We start from the raw sequence: 21,620 nt of genomic DNA on the forward strand, positions 1-21,620 counted from the left end.
AAAAAAAAGTATTAATATTTGTCTACTATTGCTCTAGTGCTAACTACTATTGCTATTGCTACTACTACTTACTACTCTTAACTACTAAATACTAATTATGTAAACTTAACTCTCTCTAATGGATATTTTCAAACAATTCAAATAACCGTGTTGCGCTTACGTTCATACTCGTATCTACTCGTATCTCGTATTATAGGGCGATACAGATAAACGTTTTGTGAGTAATTGCTTCTAAAATCGCCAACAACAAGTATCCAAAGTTTCAAAATCCTCGTTTTTGAGTATATCAATTTACATTCTATACATACCATACATATATACATATAGTCTAACTATATGGCATACTCGTTATTAACATGCAACTTACTTATAAATACAACCATAACTGTCTATTAGAAACGTTCATACATTCGTATAATTCGTATGATTCTTATTATAGACATGTCATAGTGTCGTTGAAACCTGCCGAAATTCCTGCATACATACATAACATATTACATAATTACATCCATCCGATGTTCTCAATTCATGTTCAATATACCCTTACCCTTATTTTGTTCAAAACTATTTTCATTAACACTTTTTGAAGTTGTCTTTGCTTCCTTAACTTACGCTTCACTTTTGCGAATACCACATATTTACTCGACACATAAGTAATGATTAGTAATTTTAAATGCAAAAGAAATTAAGTTTGCCTAAGACGCTTTTTTTATTTAAATTTTTGCCAAACTTCTTTGTCAAATGCCTAACTGGAACAATTAATTTAAGCGAATCGAAAATGTTCAAATTACAATAACATAGTCTAACATGTTGAAAAGTTTCAACTAAATATATGATATATCCTCAGTTGGCTTAAAACCTTACATTAAAGATTCTTCAACAATCGCAAACTACTGTTAGCGACGTTCAAATGACAGATTTCAATCTGTCATTCAAGATGGACGTTAATTTATACTGTCGATCTTTTCACATATATCAGATATTGCCAGGTCAAAGCTTCTCATATCCCCGACCGGGAAACAGAAGTATTATTAGTATTGTTTTATAAAGCTTCTTACCCGATTTTGTATGATTTTGCCAGTCAGTGTCTAGTAGCTCTAGTTTTCGAAATACGAACGTATGACATTTTTAGCCAAAAATACTACAATATTCGAATTAAAACAAGTAAGAAAGGGCTAAGTTCGGATGTAACCGAACATTTTATACTCCCGCAAAGTCAAATGGCATACTCGTTTGAGATTTCTTTGTGGATTGACTGATATTTTCGGTAGAAGGTTAACTATAGTCACTGGGCCCACATATTTAGTACTTAGGGGCTTGAACAGTTTTGGCTCGATTTAGACAATTTTTGGTCACAAGGTGGCATACTTTAAACGTATTATTCACACAAAGTTTTACCCCGATATAATCATTGTTGCTTGATATGCATAGTGGAAAGTGAAAGAATCAGATGGAATTGAAAATGGTGTTATATGGGAAATAGCCGCGGTTTTAGTCCGATTTCGCCCATTTTCGCACGCGCAATTTTGAACGCGGTTCCTACAAAGTCATCTCATACCATCCCAGAGATAAAATTTAATATCTCTGGCGTATTTAGTGCTTGATTTATCGCGCTTTTAGTAGTTTTTAACAGTACCGTTATATGGGAAGTGGGCGGAGTTGCCACCCGATTTCAACTATTTTCACACTGTGGGTAGAGGTTCTAAAAACATTTTCTTCCAGCGAATTTTGTTATTATAGCATTAGCGGTTTAGGAGATATGCACATTATATCCATTAGGGGCGGGACCACGCCCACTTTTAAAAAAAAGTTTAACTGCAAATGCCCCTCCCTAATGTGATCCTGTGTACCAAATAACAGTCTTGTATCTTGTTGTAGAGCTTAGTTATGGCAATTTATTTGTTTTTGAATAATGGCTTTTTGTGGGCGTGGCAGTGGTCCGATTACGCCCATCTGCAATACCAACCGTCTCACGGTACCAAGAAACCAAGTTTAATAAACATATCTCATTGTTTACTCAAGTTAGAGGTTGCACGGACGGACGGACAGACGTACAGACGGACGGACGGACAGACAGTCACCCGGATTTCAACTCGTCTCTTCATCCTGATCATTTATATATAGATAACCCTATATCTAACTCGATTATTTTAGGTGATACAAACAACCGTTAGGTGAACAAAACTATTATACTCTGTAGCAACAGGTTGCGAGAGTATAAAAAAGGTCAATTTGGACTACTTTGGTGTCCCACGGTAGCTTTGGTCATAATCTTAATCTTAAAATGGTAAATTATGGGCATCTGCAGTTAAAATTTTTTTTAAAAAGTAGGCTTGGTCCCGCCTCTAATAGGTTTAATGTGCATATCTCCTAAACCGCTAATGTTATAATAACAAAATTCACTGGAAGCAAATTTTTTTAGAACCTCTAGCAACAGTGTGAAAATAGTTGAAATCGGGTGGCAACTCCGCCCACTCCCCATATAACGGTACTGTTAAAAACTATAAAAAGCGCGATAAATCAAGCACTAAACACGCCAGAGACATTAAATTTTATCTCTGGGATGGTAAGAGATGACTTTATAGGAACCGCGTTCAAAATTAGACAGTGGGCGTGGCACAGCCCACTTTTAGGTGAAAACCCATATCTTGAGATCTGCCGATTTCAACCAAATTCGGTACGTAACATTCTTCTCATATTTCTATTTTATAGTGCGAAAATAGGCGAAATTGGACTACAACCACGCCTACTTCCCATATAACACCATTTTAAATTCCATCTGATTCTTTCACTTTCCACTATGCATATCAAGCAAGAATGATTATATCGGGGTAAAACTTTGCGTGAATAATACATTTAAAGTATGCCACCTTGTGACCAAAAATTGTCTAAATCGAACCAAAACTGTTCAAGCTCCTAAGTACTAAATATGTGGGCCCCAGTGCCTATAGTTGACCTTCTACCGAAAATATTAGCCAATCCACAAAGAAATCTCAAACGAGTATACCATTTGACTTTGCGAGAGTTTAAAATGTTCGGTTACATCCGAACTTAGCCCTTCCCTACTTGTTATAAAATAAAATCAGGCGCATTTAAAAGGCATTCTATAAACATATAGTCAGCACAGCACAAAAGCTATTCGGATCATTTAAACAAATTCTTCCTTATGTATACATAGCGGTTAATTTATGAAATTTAAAATTAATTCAAGTAAGCCGAGTAACGATATTTCAAGAAGTACATGTACACTAAAACTAGTGCTGCTAGAAAGGAACTGAAGGTAAATTTGAAATCAGCGACGTCAAATTAGTAAGAAACCGTTTATAAACTTCAAAAATCAAAAACAGTTTAATTTTGTTTACCAGTATTATTTTTCAAAGCATCGGTATAATCTTCAAAGAAATTCGTCAGTTCGGACTGCTAAAGCATATAGCAGCCATACAAACTGATCAATCAAAATCATGTCCTTGTAAGGAAAACTTTTTTTATTTGACAAGATATCTAAATTTTAAACTGATTATTGCTCAAGATAACGGTACAATCTTCAAATAATTTGTTCAGATCGGACCGATATAGCATATAGCTGCCATACAAACCGATCGGTCGAATCAAGTTGCTGTATAGAAGCTGTTTTATTTGTGTAAAGAAAGAATTTATATATGGAGCGCTTATGGTTGCCTTTTTGGCGCTAGAAATAAAATACCCCTAAAACTAAAGTCCGATAAATAAAAGTATAGTGTTTCAAAAAACTCCCATGACTTCGGATAAAAACTTTTTGTATAAAGGTACAGCTATTTCAATGTACTACGTGTTAGCTTTATGTACTAGAGGCGATGATTGTTCCAGTGCAAATACAGCTTGCTAAGTATTGAAAGAATATGTTAATCGAAACGCAGTACGGATCATGTTTATTTAGTTTGGATAACTGTTGTGAGTATTGTGTTTACTTGAAGCAAATCGATGTCATCGCTGTCTTGTTAAAGCATTCCATCTAAGAACATGTAAAATAATCGCGCATACATACATATTATATTAAAAGAAATTATTTTAATTTTGTTTCGCTCTCCGCTGTAATCGTGCCATATCACCTCTCAAAAAATAAAAAATAAAATTGAATTCATAAAACGCACGCACGCGCACCTCTGTACATATTGCAAAGAGCAAACAACAACCCAAAGTGACTCGTTTCTTTGTCATTGCATTGCTCGTGTCCGTTTCGTTTCGCTGTCACCAAATGCATTTGTTGTGGCGCTTTCCACGTTCTGTGTTTCCATTTGCGTACATAACTGTTTATCAAGAATGATAGAGTACAAGATTGCGACACGCAACGTCTTAAACGAAACGAACTGTCATATTTTCATAGTAATTGTACACAAAGCCTTCCTTTCTTTTGTTCATGACGTCGCGTTTTTTCTTTCAAACAAATTCTAAAAAAAAGTAACGGGACGAAACTGTCGTAATCTCTATTTCTATCATTTTTGACTATTTACTATAAGTCACCCAAACAATATATATCGTTTATCTAATAGTTGGACATTTTGACATTATCACACCAAACTCTTTTATTCCTTTTTCTTATTTTTTAACATTTTAGTAAGATCGAAGTAATTTCTAGTAGTTTGTTCGAAAAATCCTCTTGTGCAATTGTCATGTCAGAAGAACTAATATAGTGTCAATGAAGAACAATAATGTTTATTTTATATTTTTTTTCCTCTCCCCCTCTACGCGTTTCAGTCGGACGCGGAGCGTGCTCGTGAAGAGGCGACCGCGTTACAGGAGAAGCTCGAGAAGAGTCAGGGTGAGGTATATCGCCTTAAAGCGAAACTCGAGAATGCACAAGGCGAACAGGAAAGCTTGCGCCAGGAGCTTGAGAAGGTGCAGGGAGGTGTGTCACGCATACATGCTGATCGAGATCGGGTAAGTGTTCTTCTATTTTCGTTCAAATTCATTCGTAATTTATTCATATAATATAACTTAAGAAAGAATATAGTGTGTTTGACCGTCAATTAGATAATAGTTGGGTCTGCTGAAGGAAAGCTCCTCCAAATTCTTAGTCTGTAACGTATTTGATATAAATGGCACAAATATTCAATTTTAATATCTTCTAATTTATCATTACTTATTATTATTACAAATAGTTGAACTTGACAATCAGGTCAATTAAACGGGATTGATCTTAAAAAGATACTAACTTAAGTATTCATCAGAAAAGGAAAGGGAAAACCGATATACTGATCTATGAAATTGATGATTTGGCCGTGTTTGCATAGTGGGAAAGTATTGTCTAGATTTTAACAATTCGTCTCGAACCGGAAACTAGAATTAAAGCCCAGTTGTTCGCTCTTCTGTCACATAAGGACCGACCACTTTATAAAGTAGCCCTTGTTAAAAGTGAAAAACCAATGTTTTTTTTCACGTTTGAAAGTTCGATCCATACAAATGTAGAGTACTGATCTCATACATTCATACATTTGATTCGCTTCAAATTTTCAAAAAAAATGTACTATGGAGGTTTGGTGGAGGAGTATGCTGTCGGTAGCAGTAGATCTATTGCTCCGGAGCCCATCTTCCTTCAGAGTGGTGACTATTCACTCCGATAAACATGTGAAAGGATGTCTAAACTCCGTATCTCTAGCATGAAATTATTTTATAATTAGACTGGTTTGGGTGCCTGGCCACAGCGGTATTGCAGAAAGCTGTAGGCTAGCTTGCTAGCTTCAGTCTCAATAACTGTGGAATGGGAACGGGTGGAAGTTCCGTTGAATTCTTGTGGTTTACTATTGGGCTGTTGGGCCTTAGACCAGCTCAGCAAGTGTTAGTTAACTACTGGCAGCTGTGTAGTCGCAAGGTCTTTCTGGCCCAGGGTAAATCGTAAGAAGTCTAGGGAACGGATGCCAACAGCATCTGCTGTTTTGAGACAGATCAGATAGAATCATCTCAACACTTTCTCCTTAAATGTTCGCTTCTGCCAGATCAATGCAAACATATCTTGAATCTCATAGTTTTGGAAATCCAAGTGAAATAACAGAAATGATTTTGATAGATTCCGAGCGTTTTCTCCGATAGCTGATATCCAACTATAGGAGTTTTTTGTATGGCTTCATAAAGGACTGTACATAACAGTCTAAGTGTGATCCCCTGCATTTCTGAGGGATCAGCCATCTACCCTAGCCTATTTTTATGAATTAAGTTTCAGCGATTAAAAAACTAATTCTTTCTTAATAAAATGTATTACTAACAAACACTATTTTAGGCCTTCTCGGAAGTGGAAAAGATGAAGGAGGAGATGGAGCGAACTCAAGCCACACTGGGCAAGGCACAACTGCAGCAGGAGAAACTGCAGAACTCATTGGATAAAGCCCAGAATGAGGTCGATCACTTGCAGGAGAAACTCGATAAATCGGTGGCTGAAAACCGACGCTTGGTGCTCGAAAAGGAAAAACTCACCTACGACTACGACAACCTACAGTCGCAGCTGGACAAGGCGCTGGGCCAGGCGGCACGCATGCAAAAGGAACGAGAAACTCTCACGCTCGACACGGACCGCATACGTGAGAAATTAGAAAAAACGCAGGTATGCATTTTCAGCCAACACACGTACACACACAAACACATTTGCATAGTCGTTGTATCTTCATAACCACTGCCGACGCGTGCCCTTAGGCAATACTAATAGTCTACTAATAACTAATACAACCGCTATGTATATACCATATGTATATGTGTAGTATGTATGTACTTACTAATATACTACAACTATAGCTTCCCCTTTATAAGAACTACAACCACAACCTATGCTATTTATATGTATGTGTATGGCGTAACCTTAATGTTGTTAATGTATATATCTACTATATATATACTTACATATGTACAAGCATACAAGTATATGAATATTTTATAAAAAAAAACACTAAACTAGATGCAACTAGCACGTATACAAAAAGAGCGGGATCAGTTCTCCGATGAGTTGGAAACACTCAAAGAACGCTCCGAGTCATCGCAGACGTTACTGATGAAAGCGGCGCGCGATAAGGAGGCGATGCAAACCGATTTGGAAGTGCTTAAGGAGCGTTACGAAAAATCACACGCCATACAACAAAAATTGCAGGTAATGCCATACACCAACAACCGCACACAGTTACAGATGCATTTATACATTCACAACTGCATTGCACTTCACTCCATACTGGTCTTCTCCGTACTCCCTGCTCCGATTGCTCAAATATTGTGCGAATGCTCAACCTAATGAAGAAAATTATATAGGTAGTTAAAGTTAGTCTTCGTGGCAACCAAAATTCATAGATAGGAGAATTAAACACACTCACACGATAGTCGGGGTTACGTAATCGGAACGGTCGCCGATTTTTATCCGACCAAGAACTGTCAATGCGATAGCACTCTTCAAAATTGTTGAGGAATGATTTCTACCGCTACAAGCTCATTCATATAGATCTATAACAGCAAAGCGTTTTGAGTTTATTTAGTCAGTTGTCGAAGGCACGATCAGTGAATTCCGCCTGGATAGCAGTACAAATAATAATAAAAATAACCCAAAGATTACCCTCGTCCCGCTCAACCGACGTGAGGGGCGCAATTCGCAAATGCGCGCAGCATTAGGCGAGTCATAAAAGGCAGAGAGTTTTTTAAACGCCGAGATCTAAAAATGCTCAGCTACAGAAACAAAAATAGCAACAGCTATTTGTTACGATTTTAATTAATCATAGAAAGCCATATAGTCTTTTTAATTTTGAAAAGTGAGTCAGATAAATCAAATGTGCAGCAATGAGAATTAAAGCTGTGACATATGCGGCGGAATGGTTCGGTATACATATTAAATTTAACTTCAGACAAGAGAAAAGGACTTCAAACTATTCCATTCAGGATTTTTACAAAGAATAATATGTCAATCATTTCCCTACGTATGTGTAGACAGATTTATAAGTTGTAACGACTACTGGGAATTTGGCTTCCACACCACAGAGCCATATTCCAATATAAGCCTGACCAAAGTAGTAAAATAGCTTTAGTAACATACGGATCTCTAAATTCTTTAGACCAGCGCTTAACACAGAACACCTTTTGATTTTAAAACCACCAAACCACCCCCAAATCAACAAATTAACAAACTTGCTTTAGTTTATAGTTTTTTATTACATAGTAAGAGGGGTACACAGATCTACGGGAAAAGCATATCGTCTTACATTTTTTGAGATTCAATGGCAAATAATTTTCATAACATCACGCAACCAAATTGTAAAATATCCGACAACCTTATGTCCTCTACTGATAAGTTTAAGTCATAGAAGTTCCATATAAAAGTAAAAGTCTTTTGCATTTAAAATTTCTCTGTATGTCAAGAATCTCAACCACAACAGTATTACTTTTAGAAGAATGCAAGTCAGAACTCAAGTGTGAAAAATTTTAAACAAAGCAATATGTTATAAATCTGTGCTAGCTTTGTTTTACACCATGGATGCACAAAAGAAGACAGAAAACATTCCTCACGAAAAAAATGTGAATATTAAAAATCGAATACCTTTCACTTAACGACCGTAAGTGTCTTCTACTTCGTGCAGAAGAAAGGATTAAATAAAATGTCGAAGAAGTACAAAAGTATGTTAAACAGGTGATTCGGCGATTATTGATGGATATTCATGCTCCATAGGTACATTTTGACACTTGTGAGAACGTAAACATTTTAGCTCTCTAATTACTAAACCTTCCGATAAAATTAAACAGGTTCTGTTACTTCAGGTGTTTTCATTTGTTCGATTTAAAAATGGTCTGTGGTAATTTTTCTTTACACGGTTGCAATCAGAAGAGCTCTGAGCTCCTTACATATACACAGTCAAATTTATGCGTATTGTACGAATTGGCTTCAAAGATACTTCAAAATTATAATTTATTATATTTAATTTCGGTTCGCATGCATTGAGATTTCCAATTGGCTGTTTGTAAATTGTGTTCTAACATTAGACAACTGTTAATAGTAAACACCATATACATCATATACTCGAAAAGTAGTCTAGTAGAGTGAAAACGGCGGTAATTTTTGGTTTGCGCTAATGATTTTCTTTGCAGATGGAGCGTGACGATGCTGTTACCGAAGTGGAGATACTTAAAGAAAAACTAGACAAAGCACTTTATGCTAGCCAGAAACTCATTGATGAGAAAGACACATCCAATAAAGAATTTGAGAAGATGCTTGAGAAGTACGATCGCGCGCAGAATGAGATTTATCGACTACAGTCACGTTGTGATACCGCCGAAGCTGATCGCGCACGTTTGGAAGTCGAAGCAGAGCGTTCCTCTTTGGCCGCGTCGAAAGCGCGTGAAGACTTACGCAAATTGCAAGAGGAGAGCACTCGCTTACAGGAAGCCTGCGATCGAGCCGCGCTGCAACTGAGCAGAGCTAAGGAGAGCGAAGATAATGCGCGTGTTGAGCTTGAGCACAATCGTGAACGTTTCGATAAGATACAAACCGATTTGCGACGATCACAAGGTGAAAAAGAGCATTTACAATCGGAGTTGGAACGTGTCACATACGAACTGGAGCGCGCACATGCGGCACAAACCAAAGCCAGCGCCAGCGTGGAAGCGGCTAAAGAGGAAGCTGCGCACTATGCCGTTGAATTGGAAAAAATGCGCGATCGATATGAGAAGAGTCAAGTGGAGTTACGTAAACTCCAGGATACTGATACATTTGGACGTGAGACCCGTCGCCTTAAGGAAGAAAATGAGCGTCTCCGTGAAAAACTGGACAAAACTCTTATGGAACTCGAAACGATTCGTGGCAAGTCACAATACGAATCCGAATCGTTTGAAAAATACAAAGACAAGTATGACAAGATTGAAAATGAAATACAAAATATGGAATCCAAACTGCATGAGACCACCCTGCAACTGGAATTGTCCAAAGGTGAGGTTGCTAAGCTACTTGCCAATCAAGAGAAACAACGTAGCGAATTGGAGCGGGCGCATATTGAGCGCGAGAAGGCACGTGACAAGCACGAGAAACTGCTGAAGGAGGTGGAGCGATTGCGTCTGCAGCAACAGTCGGCCATCAGCCCTGGCGAGTCGGTGCGCGCATCGATGTCGGCTGGCGAGCGCCAAGAAATCGATCGATTACGCGATCGACTCGAAAAGGCATTACAGTCGCGCGATGCCACCGAACTCGAAGCGGGCCGCCTCGCCAAGGAGTTGGAGAAAGCGCAGATGCATTTAGCCAAACAGCAGGAAGCGAACGAATCGACGCGCATCGAATTCGAACGCATGTCTGCCGAACTCGGCCGTCTGCACGATCGACTCGAGAAGGCAGAGGCCGAGAAGGAGTCACTACGCCAATCGGCACGCAATGGCGCAGACAAACCGCATCCACAAATCGAAAAGCACATGCAGAAATTGGAAGCCGATTGCAAGCAATTAGCTATCGAACGCGAGCAATTGGTACTGCAACTCGAAAAGAGCCAGGAGATATTGATGAATTTCCAAAAGGAGCTGCAAAATGCCGAAACCGAATTGCAAAAGGCGCGTGAAGAGAATCGCAAATTACGTAACGGTCATCCGGCATCACCCGCGGCACCTGCTGAACTGCAAGCCATGCAACAGGAGATCCAGGGACTGCAACAGAAGTTACAAGAATCCGAAAAAGCCCTCCAGGTCGCTAGTGCCGCAGCGGGCGCGAGTGGCGCCAATCGGGAAGAGGTCGAACAGTGGCGCAAGGTGCTTGAAGTTGAGAAGAATCGCGCAGAAATGGCCGACAAAGCCGCACAAGAAATGCATAAACGCATACAAGTAAAATAAAGCTCCGATCTCTTACCTTCGTCTATTGTGCAGAGTTATCACTAATTAATCTACTTTACAGTTGATGGATCAGCACATTAAGGAGCAACATCAACAAATGCAGAAAATGCAACAACAGATAGCACAACAGCAACAACAACAACAACAACAGCAGCAGCAACAACAAGTGTCCGGTAATGCTCAAGAAGTCACGAAGGAGCTGGAGAAGGTGAAAGGTGAACTGCAGGCTGCCTGTACAGAACGTGACCGTTTCCAACAGCAGCTGGAGTTGCTGGTACAAGAACTCGAAAAGAGCCAGGTGAGTAAACCAGGAGCATTTTAAGCAACTTTTTCTCTACCTAATCCATAATCTTTTAGCTTTCAAACCAGGAGCAGTCGAAGCAACTGCAAACTTCTCAGCAGCAAGTGCAGCAGTTGCAGCAGCAGGTGCAAATGTTGCAGCAGCAAATACAACAACTGCAGCAGGCGGGCACTTCCGGCGCAGCTGCCACCGATGTGCAGCGCCAACAATTGGAGCAACAACAGAAACAATTGGAGGAGGTACGCAAACAGATCGACAACCAAGCCAAGGCTACGGAAAGCGAGCGCAAGATCATCGAGGAGCAGCGCAAACAGATAGAAGCCAAACGCAAGGATATCGAGGAGAAAGAGAAGAAAATGGCTGATTTCGATGTACAGTTGCGTAAACGAAAGGAGCAAATGGACCAGTTGGAGAAATCTCTGCAGACACAGGGTGGCGGTGCTGCGGCAGCAGGGGAGCTTAACAAGAAGCTCATGGACACACAGCGACAGCTTGAAGGGTAAATTGCCAAAAAAAGGCAAAACAACTGTAAATAACGCTACTTTTTTCTACCGTTTAGCTGCGTTAAGGAACTGCAAAACACCAAGGAGGAGCACAAAAAGGCAACCACCGAATGCGAACGGTTACTTCAACTGGTGCAAATGTCGCAAGAGGAACAGAACGCCAAGGAGAAAACCATTATGGACTTACAACAGTACGTAACAAACGGAATGGTATTCGTTATTCCACTGAAATATTTTTTGTTTCGTTTTCCACTTTCAGAGCCTTAAAGATCGCTCAAGCAAAAGTGAAACAAGCACAAACGCAGCAGCAGCAAGATGTAAGTTTACATACTGCAAGACTTAAAAATATTGAATTATATTTACATTTTATGTAGTTTAAAGATCAAGTTAAATGCTCATGTCCCAAGCGATATCTGAAATACCCTTCCCATACCGTTAGGACGTCACAATATAGAAATCGTTACTTTCAACAACCGAAGCCTCCTTAAATGACTTTCGTGTCTAATTAACGATTTAGATTCAATGGAACTCGATTGTTCAGTCCCTCACATTTTGCGAAATCCTCATGGAATACTTGTGAAATAAATCCAAAAGGTATCCGACAATCTTATCTTTCATCGAAATGTCTGGAAACATAGGATTCCGTTTTTCACGATTGGCGCAGTCAATTAATGATAAATTGAACCGAATGCAGTCAAGTACTCGTACAAGATTTACTACAACTATGAAAGTATGAACAGTAGAATAGTATGGACTGATTGAGTTCAAAATGAATCTTGAATTAGAGATGAGCACCATATCTCTCATGCAACCAACATAATGATCCTTGCTGTCGAGCTTATTTCGTATTTATGGGTCAAAATTGAGAGAGAATGTTTCAGTTAACATAGTATCAGGCATTATAAGGGATGTGTAAAACTCTACTGTATTCGAAATATTTTAAAGTAATATGTGTTTAAGAATCGTTGTCTGTGCATTAAAAGAAAATCTGCTAACCCGTAGAACGTGCAAGATGCTGTCATTCAGTGTCGTTCCGGTTGCGCGTTTCATTACGTTAAATAACTCGCTGGATCGTCGATCACCTTAAACCACTAGTAAGGACAATATCGAATTTTCTATTATGGAGTGCGGGTTACCATTTGTATGAAATTAGTGTGCTCAATTTACCTGACGGGTTAGTAGAGATGGGTTGTGCCCACCAGATGTGGGGCATCGTTATGACCTAAGAAGTAACATTACGGTGATAAAAAAAGGGGTGATGAAAAACAAATCATAGCTATCGTTAAATTTTTGGAGTTTTGAAGTAGAAATAGAAATTAAACCAAAAAAAAGATTATATTATATATGTGCAGCGAACTCCTGCAATCTGAAACGGAAATCGATCAGTACCAGGTCTCCAAAGGAACTTCATAGGCTCTAGTATTCAATTATATATAATATAGTGTGAATAAAGCTAATGTGGTCTCAAATTATTTATACAAAATATTTCTGGTGTGAATTTCAATTTAATGTCAATATTTCTCACTTTCAGGCTGGACCAGCTGGATTCTTGAAGAGCTTTTTCTAAGGAGTATTACTTGAAAACTTGAAAACAAACAAATATATACGAGAAGCAACAAAACTTTTCATTATTACACTGTACATTTAACTACCAGTAACCTCAGTATTGATTTCATTATAATAATGAACAATGGAAAAGAAGGGAAATCTTTTTTACTCAACTTTTGCTGCACGTTGTCTTTTTCTAATTATTGTTTTCTTGTAACTAAACCAAAAATATACGCAGATTAATGTTAAATATTGTGAACTAAATACTACTGGATTCATTACTCTCCATACTAACTACAATCGGCTGCTTATTCACGACTTACACGATAAGTGGGCAGACACGCCGTCACACACACACACACAAACACATACATATTGAAGGGAGCTAACATTCGGCAAACAAGGGTCGGAAGTTGTATGGAAGACTCTGAGCATATGGTATGACACATATGTGATGTTATGTAAGCGGATATTGCGCGGCAATCCAAGGCGGAAATTTACAAGTTTGAAAGCAAATTAAACGTAATAAAATTAGTTCCACGCGAACTCGTTGATTCGGCGAGTGCGGAGAGAATTTTTTGGTGAGAACACAAATGTAGCAGATTTATGGAAAATGAAAAATACACGCCATGCATGAATATGAAGGTGCGTTTCTTATTTAAATACAAATGTCGGAGATGGAGTATTGGAAAATATAAATGTAGCAAAATAGACGTGACCGTTAGCAAATAAAAATATATATATAAATTACAACAAATAAAAACAAATGAAATACAACTTAAAGCACTACCTATATGCAGAGTTATAGTTAGTTTATTAAAGACAAGTGAAATACAATATAATGTTAAAATTAATTATGTAAATATTAGAACAAATTGTAGCAAAAGCAAAAACAAAAAAGCAACAAACTTTTATTTTAAATAACCTAATGAAATATACAAATATAAAAAATATAAAAAATTTACAAAGACATAAATTGAAACAATACCATAGTGTATTAATGGACCAAGGGCCATGCCACAAACTTCGTTAAACAAATAAGTCATACATATACATACATACACATTTGCATATTAAATATAATATAATTACATTTAGCAATATACATTTATATATACATACATATAATATGGTTATATACATACATTATAAAAATCAGCAAAAAAACCAAAAACAAAAATACAAAATATAGCTATAAAGTGAAAACTATTCATACTCGTAAATAATATATATATAAATATACCCCAAAAATATAAATAGTTTGTTCAGCAATATTAATTAAAAGTATCTTTAAACAAATTTAATACCGGTTTACTTCATTGGAGGCACTCTTACAACAATATAAATCCCAGCAAAGAACCATCCAATAAATATTGTAATCGTAAATACCTACTAACTGTACTTTTGAACTACGTTCACACACAGCGTGTTCCATATTTGCATATGTATGTAATCTCATATGATCAGATAACACCACGCCGACTCACACTTATGTACAATATTACTTATATATAAATATATATATATGTATGTATAATTAACTAACTAGATACTTGCCTCTTTTCAATGCATTCAAATATCATATTCGGCTACCGATGCATACATGCATACATATATGCCATTATACGATTATACATTATCACAATAGAAGTAATTAACCGTTAAATAGCTGCATATGTGTACAACACTAATTGCAAGTCCAAATCGAACCCGTTTGTCGTGCGTCTATTTCACATTTAAAGCCAATTCGGCAAGATTAATCCACTAAATTTATCTTTTTTTAATTAAACTAAATGTTTATCCACGGTCTATTATCCTACAAACGTCATTAGACCACTTAAATTTCTATATGTTTATTTTGTTTGCTTAACATGCATACATACATATTGTATAAATTTCTGGCTTCTCTCTCGTTAATATATAAATAAATAACAATATTATAGAAATAATATCAAGTTCAGTCATATTGTGTATATATATGTAAATAGTATAGTGTTGAATAATAATATACATACATACATGCATTTAGTATAAAACCTTAATTCGCCACAGTCATAAATACAAACGTACAGTTTCAAATGATAAGATAAACGCATTACAAAAGCAAAATAACAACAATAATAATAATATAATATTAATGATAATAAATATATAATCAATAGTACGATATTGGCGCATAGTAAAAGGAACCTTTTGGAACGTTGTGGAGCACATAAACAAGAACACTTCACAAAATCTTTAGATTAGTGTCGTGAATTCAATTTTATTTTCATTAGATAATTGCCAACTAATAAAAAAATATATATAAGTATGTATGTAGCGATACGAAAAAACTCAATATACAGTTCCGAATGGTACATAATACGACTCTCTCGAGTAAGGTTTTGCAGACAGATTTGGTTCATTGTGCGGGGGGTGCATTAGGTTAGGTTAAGATGTCGATATTAACATGGGTCTTACTTAAATAGCTTAGAACGCCAGTCTGTTGTGGGGCCTAAAACCCCTATATAATTGATCATAAAATCCTCACGGCTATGTTTACTGGTTTGCCGAAGGTAAGACTGCCGAGATGTTTTAACCTCAGTCTTGCAAAGGCTGGACAATAGAGGAGAAAGTGCATGGATGTTTCCACCACACTTCCACAATCGCCAAGCTGTTTAGCCTAACCGCATCAATTCTCATGGGACCAAGTCCAATAAAAACTCTTACAAATGCCGCAAAGATGAACTTTGCAGATGCATTCAAATCGCGAATTATAAGCAAACTCCAGGAAATAGAAAATGTTGACGACCCAAATAGCTAAAGTCACGTTTGAAAAACGAATCCATTTGCAATACAAATGAAAAATTCCAAATGTCCAGTAAATATTTTTGGAATAAATGTTAAACTTTATCTGAGTTATTGCTTCCAATATTTCGAATAATTCGCAATACAACTGTCTGTAATCAGCTGTTCCGTGCTTGTTCAAATTGAATTGGCAATTTGCGGTCTCAATTTCTCCGACTTTGCATGCATTCTAGTCAGAAAATGTAGGATAATTTTAAAAATGCTGCTTAAATTAAATATAAAACGAATGTACCTCTGACATAGAAGGAAAACAGCGAGTTATGCTACTCTTTTTGCCGGAAAAAGTTTTGATAGCTTCGATTGCTATAGTATTTGAGGATATAATTTATTACATGAGAGTTGGACTAGTTTAGAGCTGTCCCATTTGTTGCATAAATATAGACAATAGGAAGAGAGAGAAAGAGAGGTAGAAACACATTTACTTTTGAAGGTAATCATTTCCAGTATAACCAGAGGTATTGAAAACTTCATTTTACTTATATTTGTGAGCCATCGGAATGGTTTAAGGGGCTTGGTACACACAGAAGCCGGGAAAGTATAATCTAGGAAATTGAACATATGATATAGAAACGTTTTTGAAACAATGACAGCGAACATTACATAAAGTAACATAGTAGTTATAGATTAACCGCTGTACTAGTTATATTATTCTAGAACTGTATCAAATTCAAGGCAAAGTAACGTAGAAGCTAAAAGAAAATAAATGTTTGTTGAAAGATTGTATTTATTTTTACAACCAGAACTTTGTCACTTTCATCAGTGTTCTCTCGTAAATGGCATAAATCAGCATGGTTATATCATAACATAACAGTTATCATAGTTTAACAGTCTACATCTTAAACTCAAAACCTCATAAGAAGATAAGAATGAAGAAAACTTCGTCAAGTGTCTGATTTGGTCCGTTATGTACATACTTCTATATATGCATACATTACTTTGTTGTTAATCTAACTGCATTCATGGATTCACATAGAGTTTGTTAATTTACTTTACGTCATTAATGCTACAGAGTATTTCGTTTATCAAAATGCAAATATATGTAAGTGTTTAGAGAAAAATTTTAAATCTAAGACATCACTGCCATGTTGCAAATAACTTAATAATAATTAACAATGTATATACAACTAAATTAATTTCCTCTGTCATGTACTTGTAGTAAATAAAAGCCTAATTTAATGAGCGCACTTGATTACATTTTTCATTTCTCACATAATTGATTTTCTCACACTCATTTTTCATTTGCCATTATGCATGAGTACTCCACTCCAAGAGTGCAAACTTCCGTTACATATCCATAGAATATGTATGTAGAGAAAGCGGAGCATTGCAGTTTAGTTTATTGTGCAATAAAATGCAGCTTAAACTTGTCATATCAATTATATTTTAAATACCAAAGAGCGGAACCGAGTAGATATTCTCATGCCGAGTAGTCGGCTGTGACAGCCTATGAATGAGGAGGAGTATTAATGAATATGCACACAAGTGTTTATTGGAAGCATATAATAAATATCAATATAGGTACACATAGACTTATATGTGTGTATAATGATATCGATATAATCATAGACCACACCACAACAAATTGGAGTTTACACAAAATGAGTTAAAATGTTTGTATGTACATATAAAAAATTCAAAAACGCAAAATGGAGCCAGCAATGTATGAGCATTTATTGAACAAAGCATTTCAGTCAAGCGCAAAAACTATTATTTAACCCAACTAGACATATATATACGAAATATACAACACCGCACACACCGCACATACCCCACACACCCAAAGCATGCCGAATGTAAAACATTTAGCGAGAATTCGGTGAGAAAACCGCTATTATTAGAGGACTTGAAGAAATTAGCAAAATTATTATTATATTGTACTTGTAGGCATGTAATTTGTAGAATAGCAAAAATACTTTGGCGCATGCGCAGCATACACACATACACATATGTAGCGCGTTGAATGGAAATCAGTTAGACTGTAACTTGTCTGAAGGGCCTTACAAACTTCATCATCATTAGAGACTTACATACTAAACTTACATACACATAAACGTATTTAGAAACATATTGGAAGCAAAAAAATACTTACGTTATATACAGTGGCAAATAAACAATGTAGTTATGTATGTAGAAGGCGTTTAAAGTGACCCAGATTAGCTGAAATGTGACTACTCTAGTATGGAAGAGACGTTTCTAGTATGAAGACACAACACACGACGACAAACACGAGTTATGCCTTATTCTACTAAACTGATATACTGATCAAATATATTCAAAATACGATAATTCAACATACTCAATGAACCTTGAGTTGGTGTCCATCCTAAAAGCGCACTACAAGCTGATTTCTTTTTTGTACCTAAATATTCATGACTATCATGGGTTAGCTTAAATTTGAACAAACACAAAATATTTTTTCAGAAAATGAGAATCCAGATATTACTTTATGTTTTTCAAAAAAATTTTGACCCTTATTATCATTCACCCAAATTTCCATTCACCGAGAATGAATTTCTCTCTGAAGAATTTTCTCATTTATATTTCATAAGAAGCAACTGCTTAATTAGCACAACAACAAAAATTGAAACTACCAAACTTTTCACATAAACCATAAAAGTTATTAAGCGCTTTCACGCTTCTCACTGCTGTATGTATGTATGTGCATGAATAGGAAATAAATACAAGACATATGCACATTATTAGTTAAGAATGATAAATTAGGAACGCAATCTTTGGCGAAGACAATATACATTTACAAAAGATACAATCCAACAAACATACTCATGGTTAGATACAAAAAATTAACTCTTTGCAAACTTTGCTGATCCTCTGTCAAGCACACACACACACCAACACATACACACACATACACGTTGTGAGAGTAAAACTCTCATAACGGAAAAACCCTACATATCCGTAGTTAAATGTAACTAAATGTAACATTAAACCAAATTATATAATTACATACCGTTCAATGATTTGACGATTTCAGAACAGGCGGCTGATAAGTTCCTGCTCTCAGAAATGTAGTCTTTGTAATTATCGAAGAGATATCACGGTACATAAAAAATACTCAAATCGAAATCTAAACAAACAAAAACAATATTCGAGCGGAAGTATGTATTTGAACCTTAAATTTAAAAAAGGGATGTCACTGATCACGGCGCCTTCGGACAAAAACTTTTGTATCCGTGAAAGTGTTAAAAATATATCAGACCAACTTAGTAAATGTTAGGCGGTTGAGCATTTATTGACCTCATTGATTTTTTCATATGATAAAGAAAAAGTTGTATTTGTTATAACGTAATGCGATGCTAGTACGTAGTTCTTGAACTTTTTTAATTATATGGCAGCATCAACATTTTGCATTGAATATGGATTAATAATAATAAAATCTTATTCGTCGATATAGTTCAAATTATTTGGCATAAATAGGTTAAATTGGTTAATTCAAATTATATTATTTTAATTTTACACCGTAACTTATCAGCCGCACGTAGTTATTAGATAATGTAGAAGAGCTAGGAATTGTTTAATTGAATTAATGATTTAAATGGTTGCAATTAATCGAATCCCCCGCCGTCGTGTATCCCTCAATATAATCCACAACGTTATGTTATAGCAGGGATCCCATTTGTGTTTCTCAAAACCCCATGAAAGCAAATAAAAATTGTATAATCTGTGTGTACTTAACTTCATATATTTAAACCCATTTAGCCTCATTAAAAAGAAAAACAGTAATATAGCGTAGTTTGTGAAATTAATTTTTTACAATGGAAGTCATACATTTTTATTGAGAATTGAAATAAGTATCTACTTAACATAAAAGTTACGTAACCTCAAAAATGTGAAACAATTAAATATGAAGCTTAAAGTAAATAATCTGCATTAAGCATATTTTTATGCCAGTTGTTGTTATTTTTTCTAATTATATTTATTAAAATTAATAGGAATCACAACAAAAACAATAACAAAAACAAAATAAAAAAGCGATTTTTAGTAAAATTGAGAAATTCGAAAATTGCAAAAACGAGTCTTTACATTTAAATTTATTAAAATAGTTAAAGTTATTGCATACAAATTATATTCTAGTATATATTCACACATACTTGAATAAAAAGCCAATTAGCATTAAATTTGGGGTTGAGTTTCATTGATGCGTTTTTAAGAAAACTAACTGATTTTTTACCTCATTCAAAGTGGCTATCAGATAGTGAAAGAATTTAAATTATATAAAGTAAATTAAATATGCAAACCAAAACAAAAACAAATAACTATGTTACACAAATTATAGAAGCAATTCGTATGCATAAAATTATCGAGTGTGTGGCGACAGAAGTTGACCGAAGTAGGTGCGTGATGGCGATTTTTTGGTGGTGTACTCACTTGTACATACATAACCGAAAACGAAACTAAAACAATAACAACAAAAACATAAGTTAATGAGCAAATATATAAATACTTGTGACACTTACACACATACACACATCAAACATACATGAATGCGAATGCAATAACCACGCATAAATAAGTATACACACACACATACAAACATTTATGGTATAACTAGCGAATACAAACAAATTAAAATAACAATAAAAGCAGAAATTAAATATTTATATTAAAACAAATAATAAATAACAAAAGAGAATACTCATGATCAGCAAGCCATTGCATATATATGTATATGTATGTAATAACAAGTTCTATAAGGAGTCATACAAAGAACAATATAAAACTGCAAAATTAAAAATTAAACACTAAATCTAACGGTACCCGGGGCGGTTTAAATTATGATACAAATAATATAGCAGCAAATTTTTCTGTAAACAATTTTTTAACAAATTCGGTGATCTACGATATTAATAAATACTATTATAAATATATAGAAACATAAATAAATAATATTTAAAGAAATATATATACATATATATATATATATATATATATTATTAATACAAAAAAATAAACAAAATAATGTTTTTTAAGCAGACAAATAAAAAGTAAATAAATAAATTATTAAATAAATACTTATACATATATTAATATATATATATATATACATAGTTAAGTAATAATAATTAACGTAACATTAAAATATGTAATAGACAAAGGAGAAAAAATTAAAAATTAAACAAAAACCAAACAAAAAAAAAAAGCAAATGAATATAGAAATAACTCAACAGATAAAATGAACAAAACAACTTGAAAACCCAAAACATACATAAACAAATGAAAGAAAACAAACAACACACATACCCATACACAACACAGTTGAAAAGGAAATAAAAATATTGTTATGGCAAACAAGAAATAACGGTAACAGCAACAGTAACAGCAACCGGCGTAACAGACAGTACCGACTTGAAATTGATTATATAGAAGAATAACGAAATGATTATTTAACATGTTCATTATATATAAATGTCATTAAAATGTTCTTCAGAAACTGCCTACAAATAAAATATATTTAAAATGATATTTAAACTAAACTCTTTTCGTTCAAACATGCAAGGGTTAACTTCGAGTGCTCCGAAACTATGATTCCCCTCAAAGGTGCATTTTTTATAGCATAAAATTTAATAAAAAGATGATTTTGATCGATCAGTTTGCAT

At 35.2% G+C, this 21,620-nt stretch overlaps 1 protein-coding gene across 10 annotated transcripts in view; it reads left to right on the top strand.

Annotated features, from left to right (window-relative positions):
- Positions 1–21,168, top strand: part of brp (ELKS/RAB6-interacting/CAST family member bruchpilot) — a 106,194-nt gene extending 85,026 nt beyond the window's left edge. For 4 of the 10 annotated variants that reach the window (XR_011396263.1, XR_011396266.1, XR_011396265.1 and 1 more), the window contains 10 exons: positions 4,735–4,917; positions 6,254–6,574; positions 6,923–7,111; positions 9,085–10,797; positions 10,868–11,104; positions 11,164–11,606; positions 11,667–11,801; positions 11,870–11,927; positions 11,985–12,204; positions 13,142–21,168. Coding sequence is in view for 6 of the 10 variants with exons in the window: in XM_070109209.1 (XP_069965310.1) it covers positions 4,735–4,917; positions 6,254–6,574; positions 6,923–7,111; positions 9,085–10,797; positions 10,868–11,104; positions 11,164–11,606; positions 11,667–11,801; positions 11,870–11,927; positions 13,142–13,177 (3,315 nt within the window). In the remaining 4 variants the exon portion in view is untranslated. The remainder of the gene's footprint in view (positions 1–4,734; positions 4,918–6,253; positions 6,575–6,922; positions 7,112–9,084; positions 10,798–10,867; positions 11,105–11,163; positions 11,607–11,666; positions 11,802–11,869; positions 11,928–11,984; positions 12,205–13,141) is intronic. The other 6 variants (XM_070109209.1, XM_070109204.1, XM_070109206.1 and 3 more) reach the window with 2 other exon arrangements.
- Positions 21,169–21,620: the final 452 nt, after the last annotated feature.

The sequence above is a fragment of the Bactrocera oleae genome, chromosome 4 (genome assembly GCF_042242935.1).
Source record: "Bactrocera oleae isolate idBacOlea1 chromosome 4, idBacOlea1, whole genome shotgun sequence".
In the NCBI taxonomy this organism is placed as follows: Eukaryota; Metazoa; Arthropoda; class Insecta; order Diptera; family Tephritidae; genus Bactrocera; species Bactrocera oleae.